The sequence below is a fragment of the Curcuma longa genome, chromosome 1, assembly GCF_044706935.1.
Source record: "Curcuma longa cultivar G26 ecotype Majalengka, Jawa Barat chromosome 1, ITB_CL_G26_1.1, whole genome shotgun sequence".
In the NCBI taxonomy this organism is placed as follows: Eukaryota; Viridiplantae; Streptophyta; class Magnoliopsida; order Zingiberales; family Zingiberaceae; genus Curcuma; species Curcuma longa.
Window position 1 is genome coordinate 17237951 of NC_133861.1, and position 23053 is coordinate 17261003.

The following is a 23053-nucleotide window of genomic DNA, read 5'->3' on the forward strand; positions in this document are numbered from 1 at the left end:
ATTATAAATTGGATAGATTTGTGATATGACGTATTAACGTGCCAATAACTAATAGCAGCTAATTATAAATTTAATAAGTGCATTTTAGAAAATATTGATGAATTTATTAAAACAAGTGTGAATACTGAAATTCTTTAAACAAGTAGCGAGAAATTAAAGGAGATTCTATTTTTTGAAAGCATTAAAATAGTACACGTTTTAAATTTTTTTAATCAAAATCAGACCTCAATATTTTTACAAACGTTATATATTAAATAATGAAATTAGTGCAAAAATATCAACCGGCCTATTAGCTCAGTTGGTTAGAGTGTCATGCTAATAACGCGAAGGTCGCAGGTTCGAAACCTGCATAGGTCATTTTATTTTCGAATACTTGTGTATATGGGCTTTTCTTGGGTTGGGCCCAAGTTTTATTCAAAATTCTGTTGGTTAGTTAGGGGGCCTTGTATTCCGATGGATACATACGATAAAAACACATAATATTTCATTTAAAGTAATTTTAAAATTATTTTTCTCTGCCAAGATTGTGTAGTAAATAATTTTTCATTATCTTAAATCGTTTTGAATCAGCATGGTTAATAGTCTGAAATCATTTTAATTATTTCAAATTAAAACACAGCCCTCGAATTATAACCTAATGTTCTGACTTAATTAGATAACTCAACCCTGCTTAACTCGAAATCTAAAAATTGTCATGGTATAAACTAAATATATAAATTAATCGATAGAAATTGAAGTGTTTAAGAAGTTAACCACTCGAGAAGTCTTAAGGTAGGTGTCTCTGTGAAAAGACGATTATATCGTTGCACAAATAATTAGCACATGGTTACGTAGTTAATTGATGTCCCTAATTAAATGTCCAATTAGTGTACCGACTTACGATACTCCATATGAACTGATAACGACTTATCTGTTCCTATTCACAACATAAAGTCGAACATTTAACCAAACCCAGCTCTAAAGAGACGAAACCTAGGCCAGGACTGCATGATTCTAAAACATTTGAGCCAACAAGTTTGACTTAGCTCAGGCACTATGATATGGTGGTAAGAAGTGAACCGGTCTTTAAAAAAAATGAGAGTTTAAATCCTGATATTTTAATTTTTACGATTCAATTAATTTTAAAAGATATCCATCTCAAAAAAATTTCCATCGATGCACGGCAGTCCACGTCTTTCACCACACATGGAAGACAAACTAACTAATAGCAACAAGAAACTGACATGTAATACAGATCAAATAGAATCTAATATATTGTAAAGAACTTGCTACTAATCATAAAGTCTCATGAATAATATTTACACGGTGTTAATATTCTCACGAATCAAATTAAACATACTAAAATTAATCAAATAGATCCATATTTAGCAATCTAAACCAGAAGTAATTAATGAGAATGAAGCATTGGAGGAAGATCCAAACGCTACTCTGCAGCGACAGGGAGTGAGAACCTGCAGATGGGACAGGAATTACTCCGCAGCAGCCACTCCTTCAAACACACCTCGTGAAATAGATGGCGGCAAGGCATCGCCAAAACTCGAGTCACTGCGTTGAAGTCGTCGAGGCAGATTGAACACGAGCCAGGTTCCTCCGGGGTCACCATCTGGAGATCATTCACGGCCGCTGCAGAGGCCGGCCTACAGGCTCCTCCGTTGGACTCCATGTCGTCCATATCGACGGCGTCGCTCCCTGAAGACAAATAACGGAACTCTTCCATAGGCACAAAGATGCGAAGGTGGCTGGAGGAAGTGGCAGGAGCGGCAGGGACTTTGATGACGGTGGAGATCTCCACCTCGGCTAACTCCCCGATCGGCAATCGGTCGAACACAGAAAAGGTGTACATCGAGAAAGCTAATGCGAGAAGCTCGAGGTCTGCAGGGCGCACGTGGTCGGCCGCCACGGTGGAGAACATCTGCCGCGTCGCCTCCTCCCATGTGTGCCGGTGGAAGAAGTGGTCGAAGGGGTGGCGGATAGTGAAGTGGGCATTCTCAGAATTAGGAACCGTTATACGTGAGAAATGGCAGATCAATTGGGACTGTACGCGGTCTGCTGACGCATTGCGCCGCCGTACCGCCGCTTGCCCCTCGATGAGAAGGCCGACGCCGCCTGCCTCGGCTTCCCACGCCGGAACCTCCACCGTCACAGCGTTATCATCTGTGCCGCTCGTCTGCGTTGAGGAGCTCATCACGAAGAATTGAACAGGTGGGCAAAGGCAACGAGATGAATGAGAGAGGTGAACGATGAGAGAACGGCGGTCTTCTTTATATAGAGCTCCCCTATTAATTAGATTACGTAAAACGGATATTCTGTTACGCTTTTTAAGTAGATAACGGGTTTTTCAGTTAGAAAAAGAAAAACAGAAAATAAAGCAACAGAAAACTAAGAGAAAAAAAATCGTGCCATAAAACGGAGCGAGAATTACTGACAGCAATACTAATAACAATAGATAATAATCTTGAATTGAATTGATTTCAATCAATCAGTAAAATTTATCATATCTGACATTATAATTAAGATTGACATGAATTATGCATGATTGTGTATCTTTCCATTATTATTTGGATTTATATAAGCTTTTGACTGCCAAAATCTCACAGTGCGCAAGATTGCTGAAGATTCAGATTAATGACATTATTCCTTTTTATATTTATAAAAAAATACATTTTTTACAATGAAGTAAAATGATGATTTCATTAATTCAAACACTCCAGTGAGACGAATTACCGACTCTTGTCCAATGAAATAATTCTATCATCGTACCAACTCAGCTACACGTGGGGTATATCTTTTACAAAGAAACCCTTCTTCAGTGTCTATGTACTTTTATCAAAAAAAAAAAAAAAAAACTTTCTTCGGCGTCTATATAAATTATATTTATACCGAATAAATCCTTTATAAATTCATTCTGACCTAAATAAGATTTTGGCATCAATGTAAACTATAAAATGATAAATTAATTGGGAAGATAAATTATAAATTGGATAGATTTGTGATATGACGTATTAACGTGCCAATAACTAATAGCAACTAATTATAAATTTAATAAGTGCATTTTAGAAAATATTGATGAATTTATTAAAACAAGTGTGAATACTGAAATTCTTTAAACAAGTAGCGAGAAATTAAAAGGCGATTCTACTTTTTGAAAGCATTAAAATAGTACACGTTTTAAATTTTTTTAATCAAACTCAGACCTCAATTTATTTTTACAAATATTATATATTAAATAACGAAATTAGTTCTAAAATATCAATCGGCCTATTAGCTCAGTTGGTTAGAGCGTCGTGCTAATAACGCGAAGGTCGCAGGTTCGAAACCTGCATAGGCCATTTTATTTTCGAATACTTTTGTATATGGGCTTTTCTTGGGTTGGGCCTAAGTTTTATTCAAATTTCTGTTGGTTAATGCCTTGTATTCCGATGGATACATACACATAATATTTCATTTAAAGTAATTTTAAAAATATTTTTCCCTGCCAAGATTGTGTAGTAAATAATTTTTCATTATCTTAAATCGTTTTGAATCAGCATGGTTATTAGTCTGAAATCATTTTAATTATTTCAAACTAAAACACAGCCCTTGAATTATAACCTAATGTTCTGACTTAATTAGATAACTTAACCCTGCTTAACTCAAAATCTAAAAATTGTCATGATATAAACTAGATATATAAATTAATCGATAGAAATCGAAGTGTTTAAGAAGTTAACCACTCGAGAAGTCTTCAAAGCACTCGTGTGCCACGTTAGGTGTCTCTGTGAAAATACGATTATATCGTTGCACAAATTAGCACATAGTTACGTAATTAATGTCTCTAATTAAATGCCCATTAATAAAATTTTATCAATATACTAAATATTTTTTAAATAAATAAATAAATTTATATTATTAAGTTTAATAAATTTAAATTAAAAGTTCAATAATATTTAAATAAATCAAATTTAATTTAATCAAACTCAAACTAATAAAAAAAATCAAATTAAACGTCAATAATTATTTCAAAATTTTAATTCGTCATTTTTTATTAAATAAATTTAAATTCATAAAATTTGACATGATTGGACTTGCTTACAGTACTACCATTAAGATTGAAGCATTTTGGGTTGACAAAAATTAATTCACTGTCAAAATTTTAAATTTATCATTTTATCCAATTTTGTGGCAAGTAAACGGAAAACAAGGCATAATTATTTGGCATGATTCGTAAAATTTATATTTTGTTTTTGGAAAACCCTAAGCCCATTTTTGTTTCCAGCGTCTCTCCTGTAACAGCCGCGCTCCACTCTGGTTCTCCTTCCTCTCGCGATCTCTGTCTCACTGCCGTCCTGCTGCTGTCGCCCGCCTCAGTCTGCCGTCCACCCGGCTCAGTGGGTCATTATCCTATCTCTCGCAGGTCAGTCCTCCCATCCTCTTGCTCCGCCGCAGGCCAATCCTCCCCCTCTCGATCTCCTCTGCCCTCTTCTCTCCGTCGACATAGTTCTTGTTCAACTCCGTCGCAGTAGGATTAGGTGATTGGAGGGTGTATATTCATCACTTATTTTGGTCAAACATTTTATGATTTTGTCGGAAGGAGAATTTTCTGGATTTAGATGTTTGAAGATCTGGATACCGTGTTTAGATGGAATAATAAATAGCTTTAGGTTCATTTTCCATTAAATTTTAGTTGGCTTTTTCATCTCAGGCAACCATTTTAACTCTCGAGCTAAGTTGTCTCATGTTTCAGGAAAGAGGATTTCAATTGAATTTGGAAAATGAATGCATTATTTTCTCAAAGATTGTCCACAGGTTTGTGCCACCTCGCTCTGTGCTATTTCTCATCAAATCATTTTTAGTCTTCTCTTTCTTATTCTGTCTTGTTTTATTTTATATTCTGTGTTCATAGAAATGGTCAGTTGGTCCATTTGAATCCACGTTTAACGATTTTTTTCAAGTAAATGAGATGAAAGATTGATAATTATATGGTTCAATGTAAAAGCTATTTTTCAGTAATGGGTTGGCCTTCACTTTTCAATGGTTGGGAAAATTCGTCTCTGTCGTTACCAGTATTTGGGTTATTTATAAGAATTTCCTTAATCTTTATCGCAAAGGGGTGCCATTGTATAGATTACAGATGCTTGAATCCATGTGAAGCCTTTGGTTTATTAAATGATCTTTTAACTCTAGATGATAGATTGAATTCATAAGTTGATGGTTTGCAACTGTGAGAGCCCAATAAACTACTTACTGACTTGACATAAGCACTCAGAAAGGATGCGTATTTATGCAATGTCAGTTTCTACATGGTTCCTATTTGTCTTACAACTTTTGCTGTCGGTTTTTTGGGTATAAGAACCTATGCATGATCATTGATGGAAACATCATAATTATTTTGTTGCATTTTTCAAAATGAAGGTAAAGGTCAAATCGTCTTGGATTTGTTAAACTTGTTGTTTGATATGTAGCCATTGATATGAATCAATTCGAGTCCAAATTGATAGGAGACTAAATTCTGTTTAATGTAACTAGGTGATTTGAAACTATCTAGATAATAGGAATAAGTAACCTTATTTAGACTATGATAGCTCACCATTGTAGTTAATTTAGTTTTAAAAAAATTATTCTCGGTTACAGTTTTGGGAGGAAAGCCAATATATCTTACTAGAATATTGTTTATTTAATTGTATCTTTTTGATGGAAACCATCAAATGAATATCATACTTAGTTGACTATATTTTGAAATAATTCTTGTAGCTTTGACTATACTTATATGTTAACCTTATATTAACAATGCTACGTTCAGTGATTTTACATTTAAAATAAAGTTCCAAACCTATCAATCAGGTGTGAGACTGTTATCTCAGAGTTGAAAGTTATCACTTAAAATATTTTTGCATTAGATCAATGTGACATTGATTAGTCTGCTTCGTGCGTTATTAAGCAAAAACATGGTACTTCACATCATCTTACCATCTGTGCAACATATGTAGTTGGGCGTTCTCTATTTGGGAGCTTTGGCAATAATTTGTTAGATACAAAGCCTTCTCTCGAGACAATAGGCAAGCTAAGTTATCAGCATATCTTCTCTCAGGTATCCTATTGATCTTGTACTCTTCCTTTATTCCTTTATGGTAAATGTTCATGTGGCACTATGATAGTTTTATATTTTCATTTTTGCATGTATCTAATAGATTATCTGGATTGTTTTTGCCAAACTGATCCAAATTGTTGAGGTTCTCTCTGTTTTTTTTTGTTCTTGGCTTTTAAATTAACTGTACGGTCTTATTAACTCAGGAGACTTCCTCCTATAAAGTGAAAAAAACTACAAATTCCTCAAACATAACTGACTTTTGAAAACCTTGTGATATTGACTTTGATAGAATGCTCTCTTTAATTCTTAAATATACAACTGCTATGAAACACACATCAGCTACTGTTTTCCTAAAGCAGTAAACTCATGTTTCTTATTCATTGATATAGTCTCTAGGATTATTCTAGCTGCTCTTCAGGCACCACAGAAGTTGTTTTGATCATGATACTGGCTATTCCTCTAAATCCTCTCCACCTTGTCAGAGCTTCCAAATAATGTCTATCCTACCTTTCTAGCTCTACCACCAGCCTAATGCATAGCCCTATCTAGATCACTTCATATCTGTTATTCTCCTGAACCTTTGTGATTAGCGAAATGCAAAAATGAATGAAAGAAAGATTGGTGAGAATGAGAACTTTTTAAAGAATGCTTTTAAATTTCGAGATACTATTAGCATCTTATATATCAATTTGACTTTTCTTCTAGATTAGGGAATATTAATTAGGATTTATCACATGTCCTGGTTAATTTATGAAAGAAGCAGATTTGTTACAAACGATTTTCCTTCAGAAATTTATAGGCATCCTTTCCATGTGCTAGATTTTACTTGTCTGTTCATTTTGTCTCTAAATATATGGAAATATATTTTCTCTTCCAATTGCCCCAAAATTTTCTTCATTCCCCTGTTATGTTACAGATCAATAACAAAAGAACTATAAACCAAGAAACTTTTTATCTATAAGTAATTTGTGAATTAAGGAATCCCGAGGCTTCACTTTCTCTTTGTTGCAGCAACAAAGATCATTCATACAGATGAGGACTAACCTCAAGGTGGTCGGCAACTCTGGTGCAAGACGTGTGATGTGCATACAAGCTCTGAAAGGAAAGCGAGGAGCCCGACTTGGCGACACTATAATTGCATCGGTCAAGGAAGCGCAACCTCGCGGTAAAGTAAAGAAGGGAGACGTCGTTTATGGTGTAGTGGTACGTGCTGCCATGCAGAGGGGACGGTGCGATGGCAGCGACATCAAGTTTGATGATAATGCCGTCGTCCTTGTCAACAAACAGGGAGAACCCATCGGCACTCGTGTTTATGGGCCAGTACCTCACGAGCTTAGGAAGAAGAAGCACATCAAGATTCTAACCTTGGCGGAGTGCATAGCTTGAATATCTCATACATCTTGCCATGCCCCTTTTATATCTTATGTTCTGGGTTTTGCTAGCTAAGTGAATTCTGCCTTGAGAGATCTTTCTATGGGATTCGTGTTTGCAAAACTTCTGCCTCTAGTTGTTTGATGCAAAAGAATAATGCAACCAAAAACACATGATGGTAGAAGCGATTGGTTTCATCAAACTTTTTTGAAGAAGTATTGATAAATCATTCTCATCTTACGCACTTGAATTCTTCCTCTCATCATCGTTCCCTTTTCTCCATAACCTGAAACGAAGAGCCCTGTGCTCCAGCATCTTCTCCACCTCCTCTATCGGTAGGCCTTTCGTCTCCGGCACGCACGCGATCACAAAAACTAAAGCCACCACGGATATCACTCCGAATATTAGGAAGGTCCACGAGGTCCCGATCGCTTCGGTCAGGGAGAGAAAAGATTGTGCGACGATCAAGTTGGAGATCCAGTTCGCCGTCGCCGCGATCCCGCCGCAAACTCCTCTGAATCTCAATGGGTAAATCTCCGAGTTGACGATCCACGGCACGGTCCCCATCCCCGGGGAGAAGAAGATGATGTAGAGTGCCAAGCCTATGAGAGCCAGCCACCCGTACCGGCTCGGGCAGCCTCTGGTGTACCACAGCCTGCTCTCTCCGTGACACAGGTCCTTCACCGTGGAGTTTGAGATCAAGCATGCTCCCGGATTCAACTGCAGATTTACAATCACACTCTTAGACGCCAAAGTGCACATGATTTGGACTAAGTTTCAGGAAATTGACCTTATCGGCCGAAGCAGCGCAAAATCCACAGTCAGGAGACGACGCCTTCAAGCACTTCATACAGTCCCAGCTACTGCTGCTACTACCGGCGGAGTCGTAGGCCGGGCAAGTGTAGCCCCCAAAGTGGGCCGTATCCTGCCGGCCGATCGCCGGCGAGCTCGAAGTCGTCATGTGAAACACCGTCGACAGAAGCCCCAGAGAGAGCACGACGCCGCACAGACTCACGATCAGGAGCCGCCGCCTCCCCGTCCGATCGATGAAGTAGATGCTAACGATGGATCCCAGGGCGTTGAGGCCGGACGTGACGAGGGAGAGCGCGAGGGCGGTCTGGTTGGAAGCGAAGCCGGCCAATTGAACGATAGTCGGGCTGTAGTACATGACGGTGTTGATGCCCACGAATTGCTGGAACACCTGGAGTCCCACGCCAGCGACGAGCCCTCTTCGCACCGTCTTCGTCTTTAAGAGCTTGCCGATGTCGATCTTCTCCGACGAGCCTCCTGCTTCGATCTCGGCGTCCACGGATTCTTTCAGGGCTCTGATTTCGTACTCCACCTCGTTGGTTGGGTAGATTTTGCGAAGTATGGCTTCGGCTTCTTCTTCCCTTCGCTGAAGATTATGAAAACTGATTAGGGTTTCCATACTTTCTTTCAATTGTATTTGAAAACAGAGACAAAGTTACCTTTCGATAAAGCCATCTAGGTGATTCAGGAAGTGACAGCATCAGAACAAATTGTACCATGGCTGGAATCGCAGCAACTCCAAGCATCCATCTCCATGTTCCTGGTGCCTGAAAAAAAAAACACAATCATCATCGTTTGTTATTATTTTGAGTGATGTACTGATTCTTTACCTTTGTGAAGGCCAAGTTGATGAGATAAGAGAGAAACTGCCCGCCGGTGATGAGGAAGCCATTCGTGCTGACGAGAGCGCCGCGGACGCCGGCCGGCGAGGCTTCCGATATATAAAGCGGCGACGTCATCGAGGCCATGCCCACGCCGAGCCCAACGAAGACGCGGCCCACGATTAAGACCCCCGGATTGGGCGCCGAGGCCATGATGACGGAGCCGACGAAGAAGAGCAAGTCCGCCACCAAAATCGCGGTCCGCCGCCCAAGCCGGTCGTTGGCCCAACCGCCAATCGCTGCTCCGATGATCGCTCCGGCCACCGCCGTGCTCACGATGCTCTCCTGTAAGTGCTTTCTGCGTTATTTTACCTTCGACGGCGATGCCAAATCTAGGGTTCGTTTGATATCTTGATCAAGTAGATGATTCTAGGGTTCATTTCATCACCTGAAGCCATGTTTTTCTATCCACCGACGAGAAATCGTCTCGAATGTAAAGTAATGCTCCCGAAATCACACCTAACAAACAAGGATCAAAACTCTTGTTTCAGCTTACTTTGTTGGAAATTCGCAGGCTCAAGAATCTAATGATCCAAAGAGATTACCAGTATCGTAGAAGAAAAATTAAGGTTCAACCAAATTACGAAAACATAGAACAAATCAAGAGATTACCAGTATCATAACCAAAGAGTAGGCCACCAATTCCTGCAGAGAAGGCCAACCTAAGCACATAAGGGTTCCTCCAGGCCAAGGAGAAGCACTCCCTGAAGGCAGAGGCATCAGCTCGATGAACTGTCCCTCCTTCCATGATCGCTTGAAGAAAAATAAGAAAGAACTTCAAGTGAGAGCATGTATAGTAGCACAAGGTCAACATCAAGAAGAACGTGCAGCTCTGTTTGATTGCACCCACACTTTGGAGTGATATGATCTTTTGACCTTCTTTCATCACTGATTGGAAAAGAAAAAGGAAGAATCTAGTAAATGGGGCTTTGTGTGTGGCATGGCTTTGGCTTCTTGCTATTGACTTCAATGAGCTGTGGTTTGACTTGGAATGCGGTCTGTCAGCTACACTGTGACGTGCGAAGAGATCAGCAGAGTTATCAGGTTTGGACTCTCCAGCTGCCAAATTGTAGCATGATTCTTTGAGGCCTTCGATTATTGGTTGATGATTTTAGTGTCGATTGATCCCATTGAAATCTTGTAAGAGGATCGAGGTTTTGTTGGCTATTATGGCCGAGCTGATAAAACAATCAAGGACAAAGTGGAAGATTAAGGAATGTTTGATTTGAATTATTTTTTATTTTTTTTATTTTTTAATTTTTTTATTTTTTCTGTTTTTTGATCTATTTTTAAAAAATAAAAAATATGTTTAATAGAGTATATTATTTTTTATTTTTAAAAAATTAAAAAATATATTTGATTTGTTAATATGAAAAATTATAAATAAAATAATATTTTTTAATAAAAAATCATTTTATTCATAGAAAAAGAAAAATTAAGTCAAATTTAATCTTCTAATATGCAATATAAGAAAATATCTTTCATTGCATAATGTCGACATATGAATTTATGCGCCGCATAACATGCAACTAAAATTATGCATCAGAAGAGTAGTGTTTCTAATGCTTCTTTGTGTCTTCGAGATTCATCGTCTACGACCAACTCTTGCCCCGTGCCATTAACTTCCATTTCATCATACTAATTCATCTCAATGCTCCTAATTTATTTGATGACGAACCAACAGTCATCTATCTTTAGTATTAATTAAGCGAAATTCGAACGCTTTAAATTATTAAAAAAAATTACAAGTGACTTTGGAATGTAGAAATTATCAAATTATTACAAAACACAATCGAGATTAAATGATACAACACTAGAAGCCATAGCCTTGAGGTGCACATCCAAAATCCAACAAATTTGGAGGCGCCACCGTGACGACGTCGGCGGCTAGAAAGGCAGCTGCGTTGATCGCCACGCTTGACGGTTGCAAAGCCACGATGGCCAGTTGCTCCCCCTTGCCCGCCGCCTCCGCTTGCACCTGCTCTAGCGTGCTCTGTAGTAGGTCGAGCTCAGGCAACTCGAGCGTGTCAACGTCGGCGTCCAGCAGGTTGGCCATCGAGCCCCACGGTCGAAAAATCACCGCCTTAAGCGCTGTCTTCCTCCTCCTCTCCGCCTCGAGGCGCTCCGCGAGCTGCAACTCCTGTCAACCGAGTGCCCGAACCAGGGCCCCCACGAAGGGGTGGTGTCGAGGGGGAGCAAGCGAGGCGGAGAGGAAGTGGGCAAGCACGGAGTCGACGGAGGGGTACTGGTCGAAGGAGAAGGGCTTTCCGCGCGCTGGGGGAGAAGGCAAGGACGGAGAGCTCATTCGCCTTCATCGCGATCCTTTGATGACCTCTGCTGCAATATCGGCTTGCTTGCGGGAAAATCGAAAAGGAGCGATGAGGTTTGTCGGGGAGAAATTTGGAATTGGGCGTGCAATGTAGTTCGCTTTTGTGTTTTCTAATTGTCGGCCGTATTTTTCATTCTCCACCAAAAATGATTTTTTATCATTTTATATTTTTTAAAAAATAACTTCTCATATTTTTTTAAAAATAAAATTAAAAAACATAAAACAAACAATAATTTTTAAAAAATAAAAATAAAAAATGATCAAACCTAACACCTCTAAATAATCGGATTTTGAGAATAATATTACGAACAGATGATCCGAATACGTGGAAAATTAAATTTGTATCCGGGAACAAGTAGTAGTTTAATTCCAGACGCCTAGTTAAGCTTAGGCATATCTCCTAACTCCAAACATGTGAAGGCAAAGAAAAGTTTTTTTTTATATAATTCTGATATTTATTTTTTATTATTCGATTAATTTTAAAAGAGATCTATCTTTAAAAAAAAATTTCAGGAACTGCACGGCAGTCAACGTCTTTTATCACACATGGAAGACAAAATAAAATAGACCTTGTTTTCATATTTGGAAGAAATGAAAGAAAATAATAAATAGCAACTGACATGTAATACAGATCAAATAGAATCTAATTGTAAAGAACTAGCTACTAATCATAAAGTCTCATGAATAATATTTTCACGAATCAAATTAAAGATACTAAAATTAATCAAATAGATCCATGGAGAACATATTTAGTAATCTAAACCAGAAGTAATTAATAATAATAAAGCGATGCACGAAGATCCAAACGCTGCTCTGCAGCGACAGGGAGGGAGAACCTGCAGATGGGACAGGAATTACTCCGCCGCAGCCACTCCTTCAAACACACCTCGTGAAATAGATGGCGGCAAGGCATCGCCAAAACTCCAGTCACTGCGTTGAAGTCGTCGAGGCAGATTGAACACGAGCCAGGTTCCTCCGGGGTCACCATCTGGAGATCATTCACGGCCGCTGCAGAGGCCGGCCTACAGGCTCCTCCGCTGGACTCCATGTCCATGTCGAAGCCGCTGCTGCCTGAAGACAAATATCGATACTCTTCCATAGGCACAAAGATGCGAAGGCGGCTGGGGGAAGTGGTAGGAGCGGCAGGGACTTTGATGACGGTGGAGATCTCCACCTCGGCTAACTCCCCGCTCGGCAATCGGTTGAGCACGGAAAAGGTGTACATCGAGAAAGCTAATGCGAGAAGCTCGAGGTCTGCAGGGCGCAAGTGGCCGGCCGCCACGGTGGAGAACATCCGCCGCGTCGGCTCCTCCAATGTGTGCCAGCGGGTGAGGTGGTCGAAGGGCTGGCGGATAGTGAAGTGGGCATCCTCAGAATTGGGAAACGTGATACGTGAGAAGTAGCAGATCAATTGGGACTGTACGCCGTCTGACGCATTGCGCCGCCGTACCGCCGCATGCCCCTCGATGAGAAGGCCGACGCCGCCTGCCTCGGCTTCCCACGCCGGAACCTCCATCGTCACAGCGTTATCATCTGTGCCGCTCGCGTGCGTTGAGGAGCTCATCACGAAGAATTGAACAGGTGGGCAAAGGCAACGAGACGAATGATAGAGGTGAACGATGAGAGACAACGGCCTTCCTTATATAGAGCTCCCCTATTAATTAGATCACGTAAAACGGATATTCTGTTACGATTTTTAAGTAGATAACGGATTAATAAGATTTGGCTGTTAGAAAATAAAGCAACAGAAAACTAAGAGAAAAAAAAATCGTGCCATAAAACAGAGCGAGAATTACTGACAGCAATACTAATAACAATAAATAATAATCTTGAATAGAAGATTTACATTATAATTAAGATTGACATGAATTATGATTGTGTGCCTGTTATGGATCAGTATGATTGGGTCAAGAAGGTCTAGATTTGATCTAACTTGATGGCACGTCAGATATGTACACATCAAATTAGAAACATGCTTTCAAACTCAATTGGATGACATTGACTCAGTACTCAGTTGGGTCGGGCAAACGACTCAGCTCAAGATTATGTCAGCTCGGATTCCCACGCTTGACTCGAAGTTAGGCTTTATGCCCCAATCCCCCTCTCTCTGATTAGCTTAGTATTCTGCTCAACTTGAACGCCCAAACCTCACTCAGAGGACAGCTCAGGTCCAGGTCAAATACTCGACTCGGAGTTAGGCTCACCTTCGGATCTCACACCTAACCTCTTTCATGGTTTGACTCCAGTTTGAATTCCCTCTGCATACCATGTCCCACTCCCCTCTGTGTGCTACTTAACACTCAATTGACTATGCTCTGGCTGCCATCAGAAGGACGTGGACAATCCTGTGATATGATGGTTAACCTACTCCTCTATTAATATAACATAATGATGCAGTATGATGATGAATGATATAACTTTTCATTGCTGCGGCGGTGATGAAACACTCTCCTTATTTAGATGGGACAATTTCTTTGACAGGATCTCAACTCCTTAATCATGATATGATATCTCTCTTGTAAGTCTATATAACTCTCACTCCTCGTGAATGTAGGTAGACATGATCATCACATACTCTCCATTAACCTCCTCTACTTTACTCCCTCTTAAAAAAGACATAAATGTCCTCTTTTTAGATCAGAAATTGACTTGAACGTCGAAACGGTTGAGCCAAGCTGCATCCCTAACCTCCGTCCTCACATTCTTTTTGTCAGAATTCTTGCAATATTCATTATATGGAGCTCATTAGGATCGTCCTTGCATCGCTAGGTGAAAGGCGATCTGAACCGGAACAGTATCTTTCCATTATTATTTGGATTTTTATAAGCCTTTGACTGTCAAAATCTCACAGTGCGCAAAATTGCTGAAGAAATAAACTATACCGATTAAATAAGTCTTTTCCAACCTTTATTTGCACTCTTATGTTTGCTTCCTGCTGTTTGCATACGAAAGGAATCATCCTTCTTTTCTATCCATCATTTTGCTCTTCGCACTAATTATGGGGCAACCCACTGGCCACTGCAGAGCCATGGTGGTCTCTACTGTAGCTGTTGAACTTGAAGGTCAAGGTCGACTCTCTGCTGCACTAATTAATTAAGATCGAAAATAGGTTAAAAAACAATTAGTTAAAAATAAAACTCCTGTATGTTAAAGAAGATCAGAATTTACTCACGTATATGAACTTGTACATTTTACAAGGCATCGCATAAGTTCTACAATAATGAAAGTAGAAACAAATAAACGCGGGACAATGTTCAACGCAAAAAGGTACGTAGTTAACTGTTACAACCGGCCTTTTTAGCGTTTAGACGTTGCATTCCAAGACTAATGAATTATCCATGAACATATCGTTAATTAAGCTGCAGGCTGCAGCTAATTATTCCTATTCAGTCTTCAATCCAAATCGACTCTGCAGCGCGGACTGCCTCCACTTGAAGTTGCAACGCTATTTGCGCGCCTGGCTCACTTCCCAAGAATGATCAGGCGACTGCACCGTCGAATACGATTCCGATCGCCGGATCGGGAGCGGCGAACCGCGTGAGGAGGTATACGGCGGATCGGAATGATCAACCCGCATGATCCTGATGAACAACCGAATCAATAATTATAGGAAGAAAAATTGAATACTTTGGCGATTGTGAATGTTTCGCGAAAAATTTAACGAAATGAAGTGATTCCTAAAGCTGAAGACAGAAAACCGTGAAGCGGCGAGAGGGAGAGGGAGGTGGAGGGTCAAACGGCGGCGGAGAAGGACGTTAGATGTCGGGCTGTCAGTTATCCTTCCGTCAGGGAGGTTTCCCTTGCTTTTTTTCCTTGTGCCCCTTCCGTTTATTCCCCCGTACGAGGTCAGAGTTTGCCGGGGTTCAGTAGCCGCGCCGGCGCCATTGCATGCCTGCGCAGAGCTTCGCCTGACGAATCACTCATCCTTTTCTCACCTTCCCCTCCCTCTATATATCTAGCAAGTACTCAAGTCTGAATGTTCAATTAATTTACTTGGAAGAAGATAAAGGCTAATTAATTTAAATTATACCATAATCAAAAAGATCGAGTGCGACGATGAGGATGGCGGAGGGAGAGGCGGCCGGGAGGCCGTTGGAGCGGGTGGCCAAGATGGCCAGCTAGCAGGAACGCTGTAGTGGCGTTCAGCGTACGTGACCGGCTGCTGCATGTGCTACGCGGTGAAGCGGTTGCTGCTGGGGATGGGCGTGGGTCCCACCGTCTACGAGTGCTCGACGACGACAAGGCTGTCGGCGGCGGCGAGATCCAGGCTGTACTAGCTCCTCGCCGAGGGTTGGCGTTACCGACCACTTCGCGTCCTCCGCCAATTCCGCCGGGGTGGCCGGCCGTGTTCGTCGGCGGGAAGCTGCTGGGCGGGGTGGAGGAAGTGATGTGTCGTGCCATATCAATGGCTCCCTCGTGCTTCTCCTCAAGCAAGCCGGTGCTCTCTGGCTTTGATTTATACGATGCTTTCGACTGCCTTATTATCTCTGTACATTACTAATTAAGCATCACAGAAACTTCAATCCGGAAACTTACGGAAATTAATCAGAAGAGTTCTCGACTGCAACTACTATATATTCCATACTAAAAAAAACACTGAATTATGCATTGGATTTTTTCCAATCTAAGTTCTTCTAATCTTTCGCTGATATAACAGTTACAAAAGAATGATTCTTAGCATCATAAACCTTTTTTCTTGATAGAGAATATTAAGATTAAAGCAGTAAAGCCAAACATGCATGGCGGAAATGAAGAATTATGGAAAGATGAGTGATGTAATTCACATATTTTACATCATATTCTGGTTTATCTTCAAGTGATTTTTCTTTTTTTTTCAGGAATGCAGATGCCTCCAATTTAATTTCATGCTCACGAATATGTCAGAGAGTTCAAAGATCAGTACAAAAAACGTGTATCGACATTTATCCTCTTCACGTTTTGGAACTTTTGAATCTGTACATCAAATTATGGCTGCTACTTCGATCGGTCCCCTTTCAGCTACTCAGATCTGTGCTTACCGTCTGAAACTTTGAAAATGCTGTAATGTAATGCACTCGTTATGCTCTCAGATTTTGTTTTCTTTCAGAAAAAAAAACTATTCGATAAACTTTTCAGTTCTAAAATAAAGATTAAGATCAATAACTCTTCACAAACTTCACATTTAGGCATTCAAAAATCAATCTAAACATTCGAGAAAAGAAAAGAAAAGAAAGATATGAGCGTTTTTAACCTTTGATAAAAGGTCTTTAACGTATTACCCTAATAACGACACAAAACTCATTTATGTAGAAGCTGACAACGAACCATTAAATGGCATGGACCTTGGATGCGTAATAAATAACATTTTGGGTGTTAAAATAAATTCTTATTTGTGGAACAATAATTACTATCGTGGGACCTTGGAAACACACTATTCCTTTTGTCTCCACGTAACGTCGAAAAGTAAACGATAAATATTTAAAATATTATTTTTTTTAATAAAAAATTCTTTATCATCGCATAACCTAATAGTGAAGACATTTTGATGTTAATAAAATATTGTTTTTCGTCAAAAAAGGAATTCAAATCTTAAGGTCATTTTAAAATACACAATTCCATATTAAGCATCACATGCATTTGCTGTGAAGACTGGAGAACTGGCACCGGTACCAGAACGAAAATATCATGGAAGTTCCTGCTCCAGACCAGTGCTCGCCAGGTCTTAAATCGCTTTATACAACCTGTTCCCATTCAGGGAATCTGGCAGCTCCATGCACCCAAAGCAAAGCTTGTTCATCAAATATTTCTCATATCTCTCGGATCTGCATCCCCACCACTGTTGATCTGCCCCTGTTTCATTTTCCTTTTTGTCTTCACTTTGGCTTGTGAATTTTGACATTGTCACCGCAATTCGGAAAATTGAGGCGCTCTTGGTCCCCTCCCATGGCTAATTTGGAAATGCACAAAAATCTTTTCGCATTTGCCCTTTTGGAGAGCCTTGCCATTCATTCTGTTAGGATTGGATCAGAATGGTGGACTGGTTGCTAGTTCTTCTGGGATTTACTGAGGTTACCGTGGGGCTGCGACTTTGATTCCGGATCAAAGATTTGTTTTTTAATCTTCTATTGCTATTTCAGATCCCCATTTTTAACTAGGGTTGGAGTTGGGGATCAGATCTGTGGGTTTTAGGAGAATGCCATTGACATTGCTTCAGGTGAGGCCTTTTTAGGGTTGCACAGATGAGAGGAGTCTAAAGTTGGATAGATGGGCGATGACTCACACAGCGTTCCGGTTGCTTGAGAGTTTTTGGATGTCTGCTACTGCATTCGGAAACCAAGATGCAAAGATTTTTCCTACTTAGCCTGTTTCTTTAGGTGTTCTGTAGATTTGTCGATTTTGTTAGCAATATTAGCAGATTGGCTTAACATCAACCAAGACACTGTAAAATCAAACTGGTGGCTGGGGGACTCTTGGTTTCTACTTGACTCTGTTTCAGAGTCTTTGTTGTGAGCTTTCGTCGCTTAGGACGTCCAAGATGGCATGCATGAAACTGGGATCAAAACCTGATGCCTTCCACCAACAAGGGCAAGCCTGGTATGGTTCATTTTATTCTTTTACTTCGTTTGTTGATGTTAACTGGAAATCTACTTCTGTAATAACTGGAGATCTTAGACCTGTTTCTTTTCTAGGCTGCAGGAATTAAGTAGTTCAGATCTGCCCTTTGTTTTTTTTTGGGTATGTTTGGGTAATGTCTTATGAGATTTACATCTCCACCCTACTTTCTGGTTCTGTTTTCAAGAACTAATATGGTTTATGATATTGATGACATATATAATTTTGGCGGCCAAAAAGTGTCCTGCCTTGGAAAAGATTTTACTCTGATCTATTACATCTCCATGAAGTTTTTTAGCAGAAATCTCTACGAAGTATCTGTTTTGTGTTATTGTCTAGAATAATAGCACTCTTACATCCTCCTTAATCAGACCATATTGTCTAATCAATGAATGTCATTGCTGGTTTTCTGCAAATTCATTTTACTGGATGTGGGACTTAGTTCAGAATTTTCCTGTTGAGTTTCCTGCTTCTCATTTTGTTAGTTTTTCTTTTCTAATCATTGGACGGGCAACAAAGTTCTCACGTATTTATATTAGCCACAATTGCATGAGCAAGATATGTGTTAATTAGTATCGACTACTATGTTTGAGGAATGAAACAGCTAGCATGCTTTTCCTGTTGAGTTTCCTGCTTCTCATTTTGTCATAGTTTTTCTTTTCTAATCATTGGACGGGCAACAAAGTTCTCACATATGATTATATTAGCCACAATTGCATGAGCAAGATATGTGTTAATTAGTATCGACTACTATGTTTGAGAGAATGAAACAGCTAGCATGCATGCTGTTACTGACTTGAAGATGATTCAGTTCAGAATTGGAAAGCTAAAAGTTGAATATTTGCGTAGTGGCCATTCAGTAGATGCAATGATTGTCCTTGTAACTACATCACTCATTATGGATGTGCAAGATAGTTTTCTGATATTTATGTTGGGTACATTTGAAACATAACCAATTATGTTGGCCACATCATTGTTGAGACGTTGCAGATGGTTGATATTGGTTTCTTTATTTTATTTCTACTGTAAGGTTCTCCACTGCAATATAATCATGTGTATTCACTTTTTCCCCACTTAATTTTTCAAGAGGCCCTGTACCTGAATAAGGAAATAAGACATCAAAATTATGTATTTGTATTTTTCAGGTTTTGCACAACAGGACTTCCTAGTGATGTTATTGTCGAAGTTGAAGAAATGACCTTCCATCTCCACAAGGCGAGGGCACTGACTCAGAATTTTATCTTGAAATTGGCTTGTACCAGTTAGTCATGTTCATTGATATCTTTTGCATTCCTCAATCATACTATTAGCTTAAGTCAATTGAAGTGGGAATGTTTTTTTTAAAGCTTTGATATAGTTGTAGTTTTTTCCCCATTGATTAGCATCAGCCAAGGTTTGATTTGAATAGTCCTACAATTTCACTTGTTTTGCATGTGATACATTGTTGCAACCATTTGAAGGTGTAACTACTTTTCTTCTGCAACTCTGAATTCTACTGGTCATTGTTTAAGGTTCAGGTCATGGCATTCATATAATCATGGCCTAGCCTCTCAAGCAATGTGGATTATTCAGATTACTTACCATTTTAGGCTCTCTAAATACCTTATTGAAGGCTTTAAACAGATTTATTTTGAATGTTATAGTGTATGGAATAATGATCAATTTTGCTATCCATGCTAGATTTCATGGTTTTGAGTCAGTTTGCGAGAATAGGCAAATTCCTTTTGCTATAAAAATAATTCATGTACTTCTTGCAGTTTCCCTTGTTATCAAAAAGTAGCCTTTTGGAAAGGCTAATTAAGAACTCTGATGAAGAGGATACTGTGATAAGACTGGCTGATGTTCCTGGTGGTGCACAAGCATTTGAACTTGTGGCTAAGTTCTGTTATGGTGTTAAGATAGAGCTCACTTCCTCAAACGTTGTTTGCCTGCGCTGTGCTGCCGAGCACCTAGAAATGACCGAAGAAATAGCAGAAGGAAACTTGATTGCTCAGACAGAGACCTTCATTGATCAAGATGTGCTTCACAGCTGGAAAGATTCAGTCAAAGCACTTGAAACATGTGATGATCTTCTTCCTCACGCTGAAAACCTTCAGATTATTAAGAAATGCATAGAATCTTTAGCTGTAAAAGCATGTACAGATCCAAATCTATTTGGTTGGCCAATGGATCATGATGCCATGCAAAGTCCTGGAGGCAGTGTTTTATGGAATGGCATAAGCACAGGAGCTAGACCTAGAATTTGCAGCTCAGATTGGTGGTACGAGGATGTCTGTTCTTTGAGTTTCCCCTTGTATAAAAGGTTGATCTCTGCTATGAAATCTAGAGGTCTAAAACATGAAACTATTGCAGGCTCTCTGATTTGCTATGCCAAACAGTATCTGCCTGGATTAGATAGGCGACCGAATGTGGCACATGGAACTTTGAAAAATGCTCCGGATGAAGAACAGAGGCATCTCCTTGAAGAGATTGATAGCTTGTTGCCTATTGACAAGGGTGTAGCATCGACAAAGACTTTGATCGGTCTTCTCCGCACTGCCATAATTCTAAAAGCTAGCCCAACATGCATTTCTAACTTGGAGAAAAGAATAGGCACGCAACTAGACCAGGCCGAGCTGGAAGACCTACTTTTCCCTACTTTTGCATATTCCATGGAGTCCCTGTACAATGTTGATTGCATCCAACGAATGCTGGAGTATTTCTTAGCCATGGATCAAGCTACTGCAGCAGCCTCCCCTGGTTCTGTCAGTAATGGGCAGTCAATTGCGTCTCCTTCTTTGATGCCAATTACTGCTGTTGCCAAGCTAATTGATGGGTTTCTAGCAGAGATTGCACCGGATATCAACTTAAAGCTTCCAAAATTCCAATCCTTAGCCACTGCTATACCTGATTATGCCCGACCTTTGGATGATGGACTATACCGCGCTATTGATATATACATAAAGGTACGTGTTCAAGCATGACACACCAATTGATTGGTTCATATAAATTCTATGCTACTAGCTAATATATTAGGTAATTGCACAAAAGGTTTCTTCCACTACATTTCCCCTTGCTTTGTTGCTTCAGTTTTAGCAGTGTATGGAAGTCAAGACAAGTTGCATATGATGGGTTAGCCTGAGAAAAGATGATAAGGTTTAGGTGGTGTGTTTACAATTACTAGAAAGGACGAGACAAAACCAAATGGTTATACTGAACAGGCAAATAAGAAGTCCCAGAGGATGATACAATAAGGGAATCATAAATTCCAAACTCAATCAACTTTTGATCAATCATAATTAATAGTGGGAGGAGACCAAGAATAGTTAACACAATTAAAAGATATCTAAATGGCCATGGAATTATGGAAGATGTAACCTTAATTATCAAAGATATGAAGCATGTACAAAGTTCACTAGCTAACAAACCTAAATAGGTCACGTACAGCTTGTTCTTTTTCTTTGTTGTTCATAAAAAAATTGGGCATCAGCTGTCTTTGATTTGTTAAAACTAGTCCATACGTTGCTATCAGGCACACCCTTGGCTCTCAGAATCCGAGAGGGAACAACTGTGCCGGCTGATGGACTGTCAGAAGCTCTCCCTTGAAGCTTGCACTCATGCTGCACAGAACGAGCGACTTCCTCTGCGAGTAATTGTTCAAGTCCTCTTCTTTGAGCAGCTCCAACTAAGGACTTCAGTTGCTGGATGCTTGCTTGTGGCTGACAACCTTGATGGTTCACGGCCATTGCGAGGTGGAATTGGTTGTTCAGGTGAAGCTGGAGGATGGATGACCACCATCAAGGAGAACCGGGTCTTGAAGGTTGGCATGGATAGCATGAGGATGAGAGTGTCTGAGCTTGAAAAAGAGTGCACCAGCATGAAGGAAGAGATCGAAAAGTTGGGTCGGGGAAAAAGTGGATGGATCAACATGCGAAAGAAGTTTGGCCTAAAGAGCAGGTTGCAGATATGCAGCGCACTGGGGAATTCCGTAAGCGAGAAACAGAAGGTTAAGAGTGCCAAAGATGCTCACGAGTTGTAAACCATGATTGCAGAACAAATGCAACAGCCATCTCCTGATGCTCGAGCTTCAGTTCTATGTTTCAGAATGTTGTTTATATACTTTAATCTTGAGGAAATTCTTATCAAGCTTGCACTTTGACGCTTGAAATATGGTTGTTAGATCATGGTGTTCTTGATCGTCATTAGTTTCTTCCTTTCCTCCCTTTTTGGTTCTTGTCTTGCCACATGTTTCAATCAAGCTTATATAGATGAGAAAAAACTTAGATATGAATCCGAGTATTTAGCTCAACTCCATTTGTTTTGAGCAGTATCTTTTCTCCTTTTGATTTGAATGCTTTCAAGAATTATACACAAATTCTGTTCGTTTCAAGAATAAGTGTCAAAATCTTTGTCAAAATAAATATAATCATTGTCATTTGAAATTGCATGGAAGGTTACCTTCTGAAAAAGTGTCAAAATCTTTGTCAAAATAAATATAATCATTGTCATTCGAAATTGCATGGAAGGTTACCTTCTGATACCCCTGAGTGCATGGTGTAAGTATTTTTTAAATTTATTTTGATAGTCAATAAATTTTTTTTATATTAATCGGGTCAAAAATTAAATATCTAGATTATTAAAAAAATAATTATGAAAATATGGAAAAGATAATTTTATAGAAGTCTAGAATCCATATTATGAAGTCAAAAGATTAATTATGTAGATTGCAGAAATCTACGAGCCAGGCTACTAACTTTTCATATTAATTTTTTAGTTATTTATCTTCTAGATTGCTGATTTTCAAGGCCCCTCAAAATGTATTTCTTTAAATACTTCTAAAATTTTATTCATATGAAAATGATTTTAATATTTTAATTTTAAAAGTAGGTATTTTGACAGGAAAAAAATATTAAAAGTATTTCATATTAATGAAACTTCAGGGAGTATCTTATACAAATTAATAAACCTTAAGGGCTATGCTGATAATTTCTCAATTTTTCTCGACTTACTTTTCGAGTTTTTCGA

General features: G+C 39.5%; 3 protein-coding genes, 2 non-coding genes and 2 pseudogenes across 5 annotated transcripts; 5 read left to right on the forward strand and 2 right to left on the reverse strand.

The window, feature by feature from the left end:
* Positions 1-283: 283 nt before the first annotated feature.
* On the forward strand, positions 284-357 carry TRNAI-AAU (transfer RNA isoleucine (anticodon AAU)). Its single transcript has one exon. It is a non-coding gene; the product is annotated as a tRNA-Ile (tRNA).
* Positions 358-3255: 2898 nt separating this feature from the next.
* Positions 3256-3329, forward strand: TRNAI-AAU (transfer RNA isoleucine (anticodon AAU)). The gene has a single exon. It is a non-coding gene; the product is annotated as a tRNA-Ile (tRNA).
* A 926-nt stretch (positions 3330-4255) lies between these two features.
* Positions 4256-7609, forward strand: LOC141833243 (large ribosomal subunit protein uL14mz). Its single transcript, XM_074720643.1, has 4 exons — positions 4256-4393; positions 4724-4785; positions 5967-6067; positions 7079-7609. The coding sequence occupies exons 2-4, from the start codon at positions 4752-4754 to the stop codon at positions 7451-7453; spliced, it is 510 nt and encodes a 169-aa protein (XP_074576744.1). The 5' UTR covers positions 4256-4393; positions 4724-4751; the 3' UTR covers positions 7454-7609.
* A 5-nt stretch (positions 7610-7614) lies between these two features.
* LOC141833234 (putative inositol transporter 2) lies at positions 7615-9913 on the reverse strand. Its single transcript, XM_074720631.1, has 6 exons — positions 9742-9913; positions 9518-9588; positions 9079-9414; positions 8908-9015; positions 8229-8834; positions 7615-8158 (listed from the first exon to the last, which is right to left on the reverse strand). The coding sequence occupies exons 1-6, from the start codon at positions 9875-9877 to the stop codon at positions 7676-7678; spliced, it is 1740 nt and encodes a 579-aa protein (XP_074576732.1). The 5' UTR covers positions 9878-9913; the 3' UTR covers positions 7615-7675.
* A 1029-nt stretch (positions 9914-10942) lies between these two features.
* On the reverse strand, positions 10943-11444 carry LOC141825133 (uncharacterized; annotated as a pseudogene).
* Positions 11445-15514: 4070 nt separating this feature from the next.
* LOC141838830 (glutaredoxin-C9-like) lies at positions 15515-15913 on the forward strand (annotated as a pseudogene).
* Positions 15914-17428: 1515 nt separating this feature from the next.
* Positions 17429-22263, forward strand: LOC141834585 (BTB/POZ domain-containing protein At1g30440-like). The gene is made up of 4 exons (XM_074721904.1): positions 17429-18031; positions 19195-19264; positions 19807-20994; positions 21561-22263. The coding sequence occupies exons 1-4, from the start codon at positions 17973-17975 to the stop codon at positions 22065-22067; spliced, it is 1824 nt and encodes a 607-aa protein (XP_074578005.1). The 5' UTR covers positions 17429-17972; the 3' UTR covers positions 22068-22263.
* Positions 22264-23053: the final 790 nt, after the last annotated feature.

Bases quoted from the DNA above. Each gene is read 5' to 3' on its own strand.
- LOC141833243 (XM_074720643.1), top strand. From the start codon at position 4,752: ATGAATGCATTATTTTCTCAAAGATTGTCCACAG. The intron at 4,786-5,966 runs GTTTGTGCCACC...CAACATATGTAG, and splicing joins TTCTCAAAGATTGTCCACAG to TTGGGCGTTCTCTATTTGGG. The intron at 6,068-7,078 runs GTATCCTATTGA...TCTTTGTTGCAG, and splicing joins ATCAGCATATCTTCTCTCAG to CAACAAAGATCATTCATACA.
- LOC141833234 (XM_074720631.1), bottom strand. From the start codon at position 9,877: ATGGAAGGAGGGACAGTTCATCGAGCTGATGCCTCTGCCTTCAGGGAG. The intron at 9,589-9,741 runs GTAATCTCTTGA...CTTGTTTGTTAG, and splicing joins ACTCTTTGGTTATGATACTG to GTGTGATTTCGGGAGCATTA. The intron at 9,415-9,517 runs GTGATGAAATGA...AAGCACTTACAG, and splicing joins ATAGAAAAACATGGCTTCAG to GAGAGCATCGTGAGCACGGC.
- LOC141834585 (XM_074721904.1), top strand. From the start codon at position 17,973: ATGGCATGCATGAAACTGGGATCAAAACCTGATGCCTTCCACCAACAA. The intron at 18,032-19,194 runs GTATGGTTCATT...TGTATTTTTCAG, and splicing joins CACCAACAAGGGCAAGCCTG to GTTTTGCACAACAGGACTTC. The intron at 19,265-19,806 runs GCGAGGGCACTG...TACTTCTTGCAG, and splicing joins TGACCTTCCATCTCCACAAG to TTTCCCTTGTTATCAAAAAG.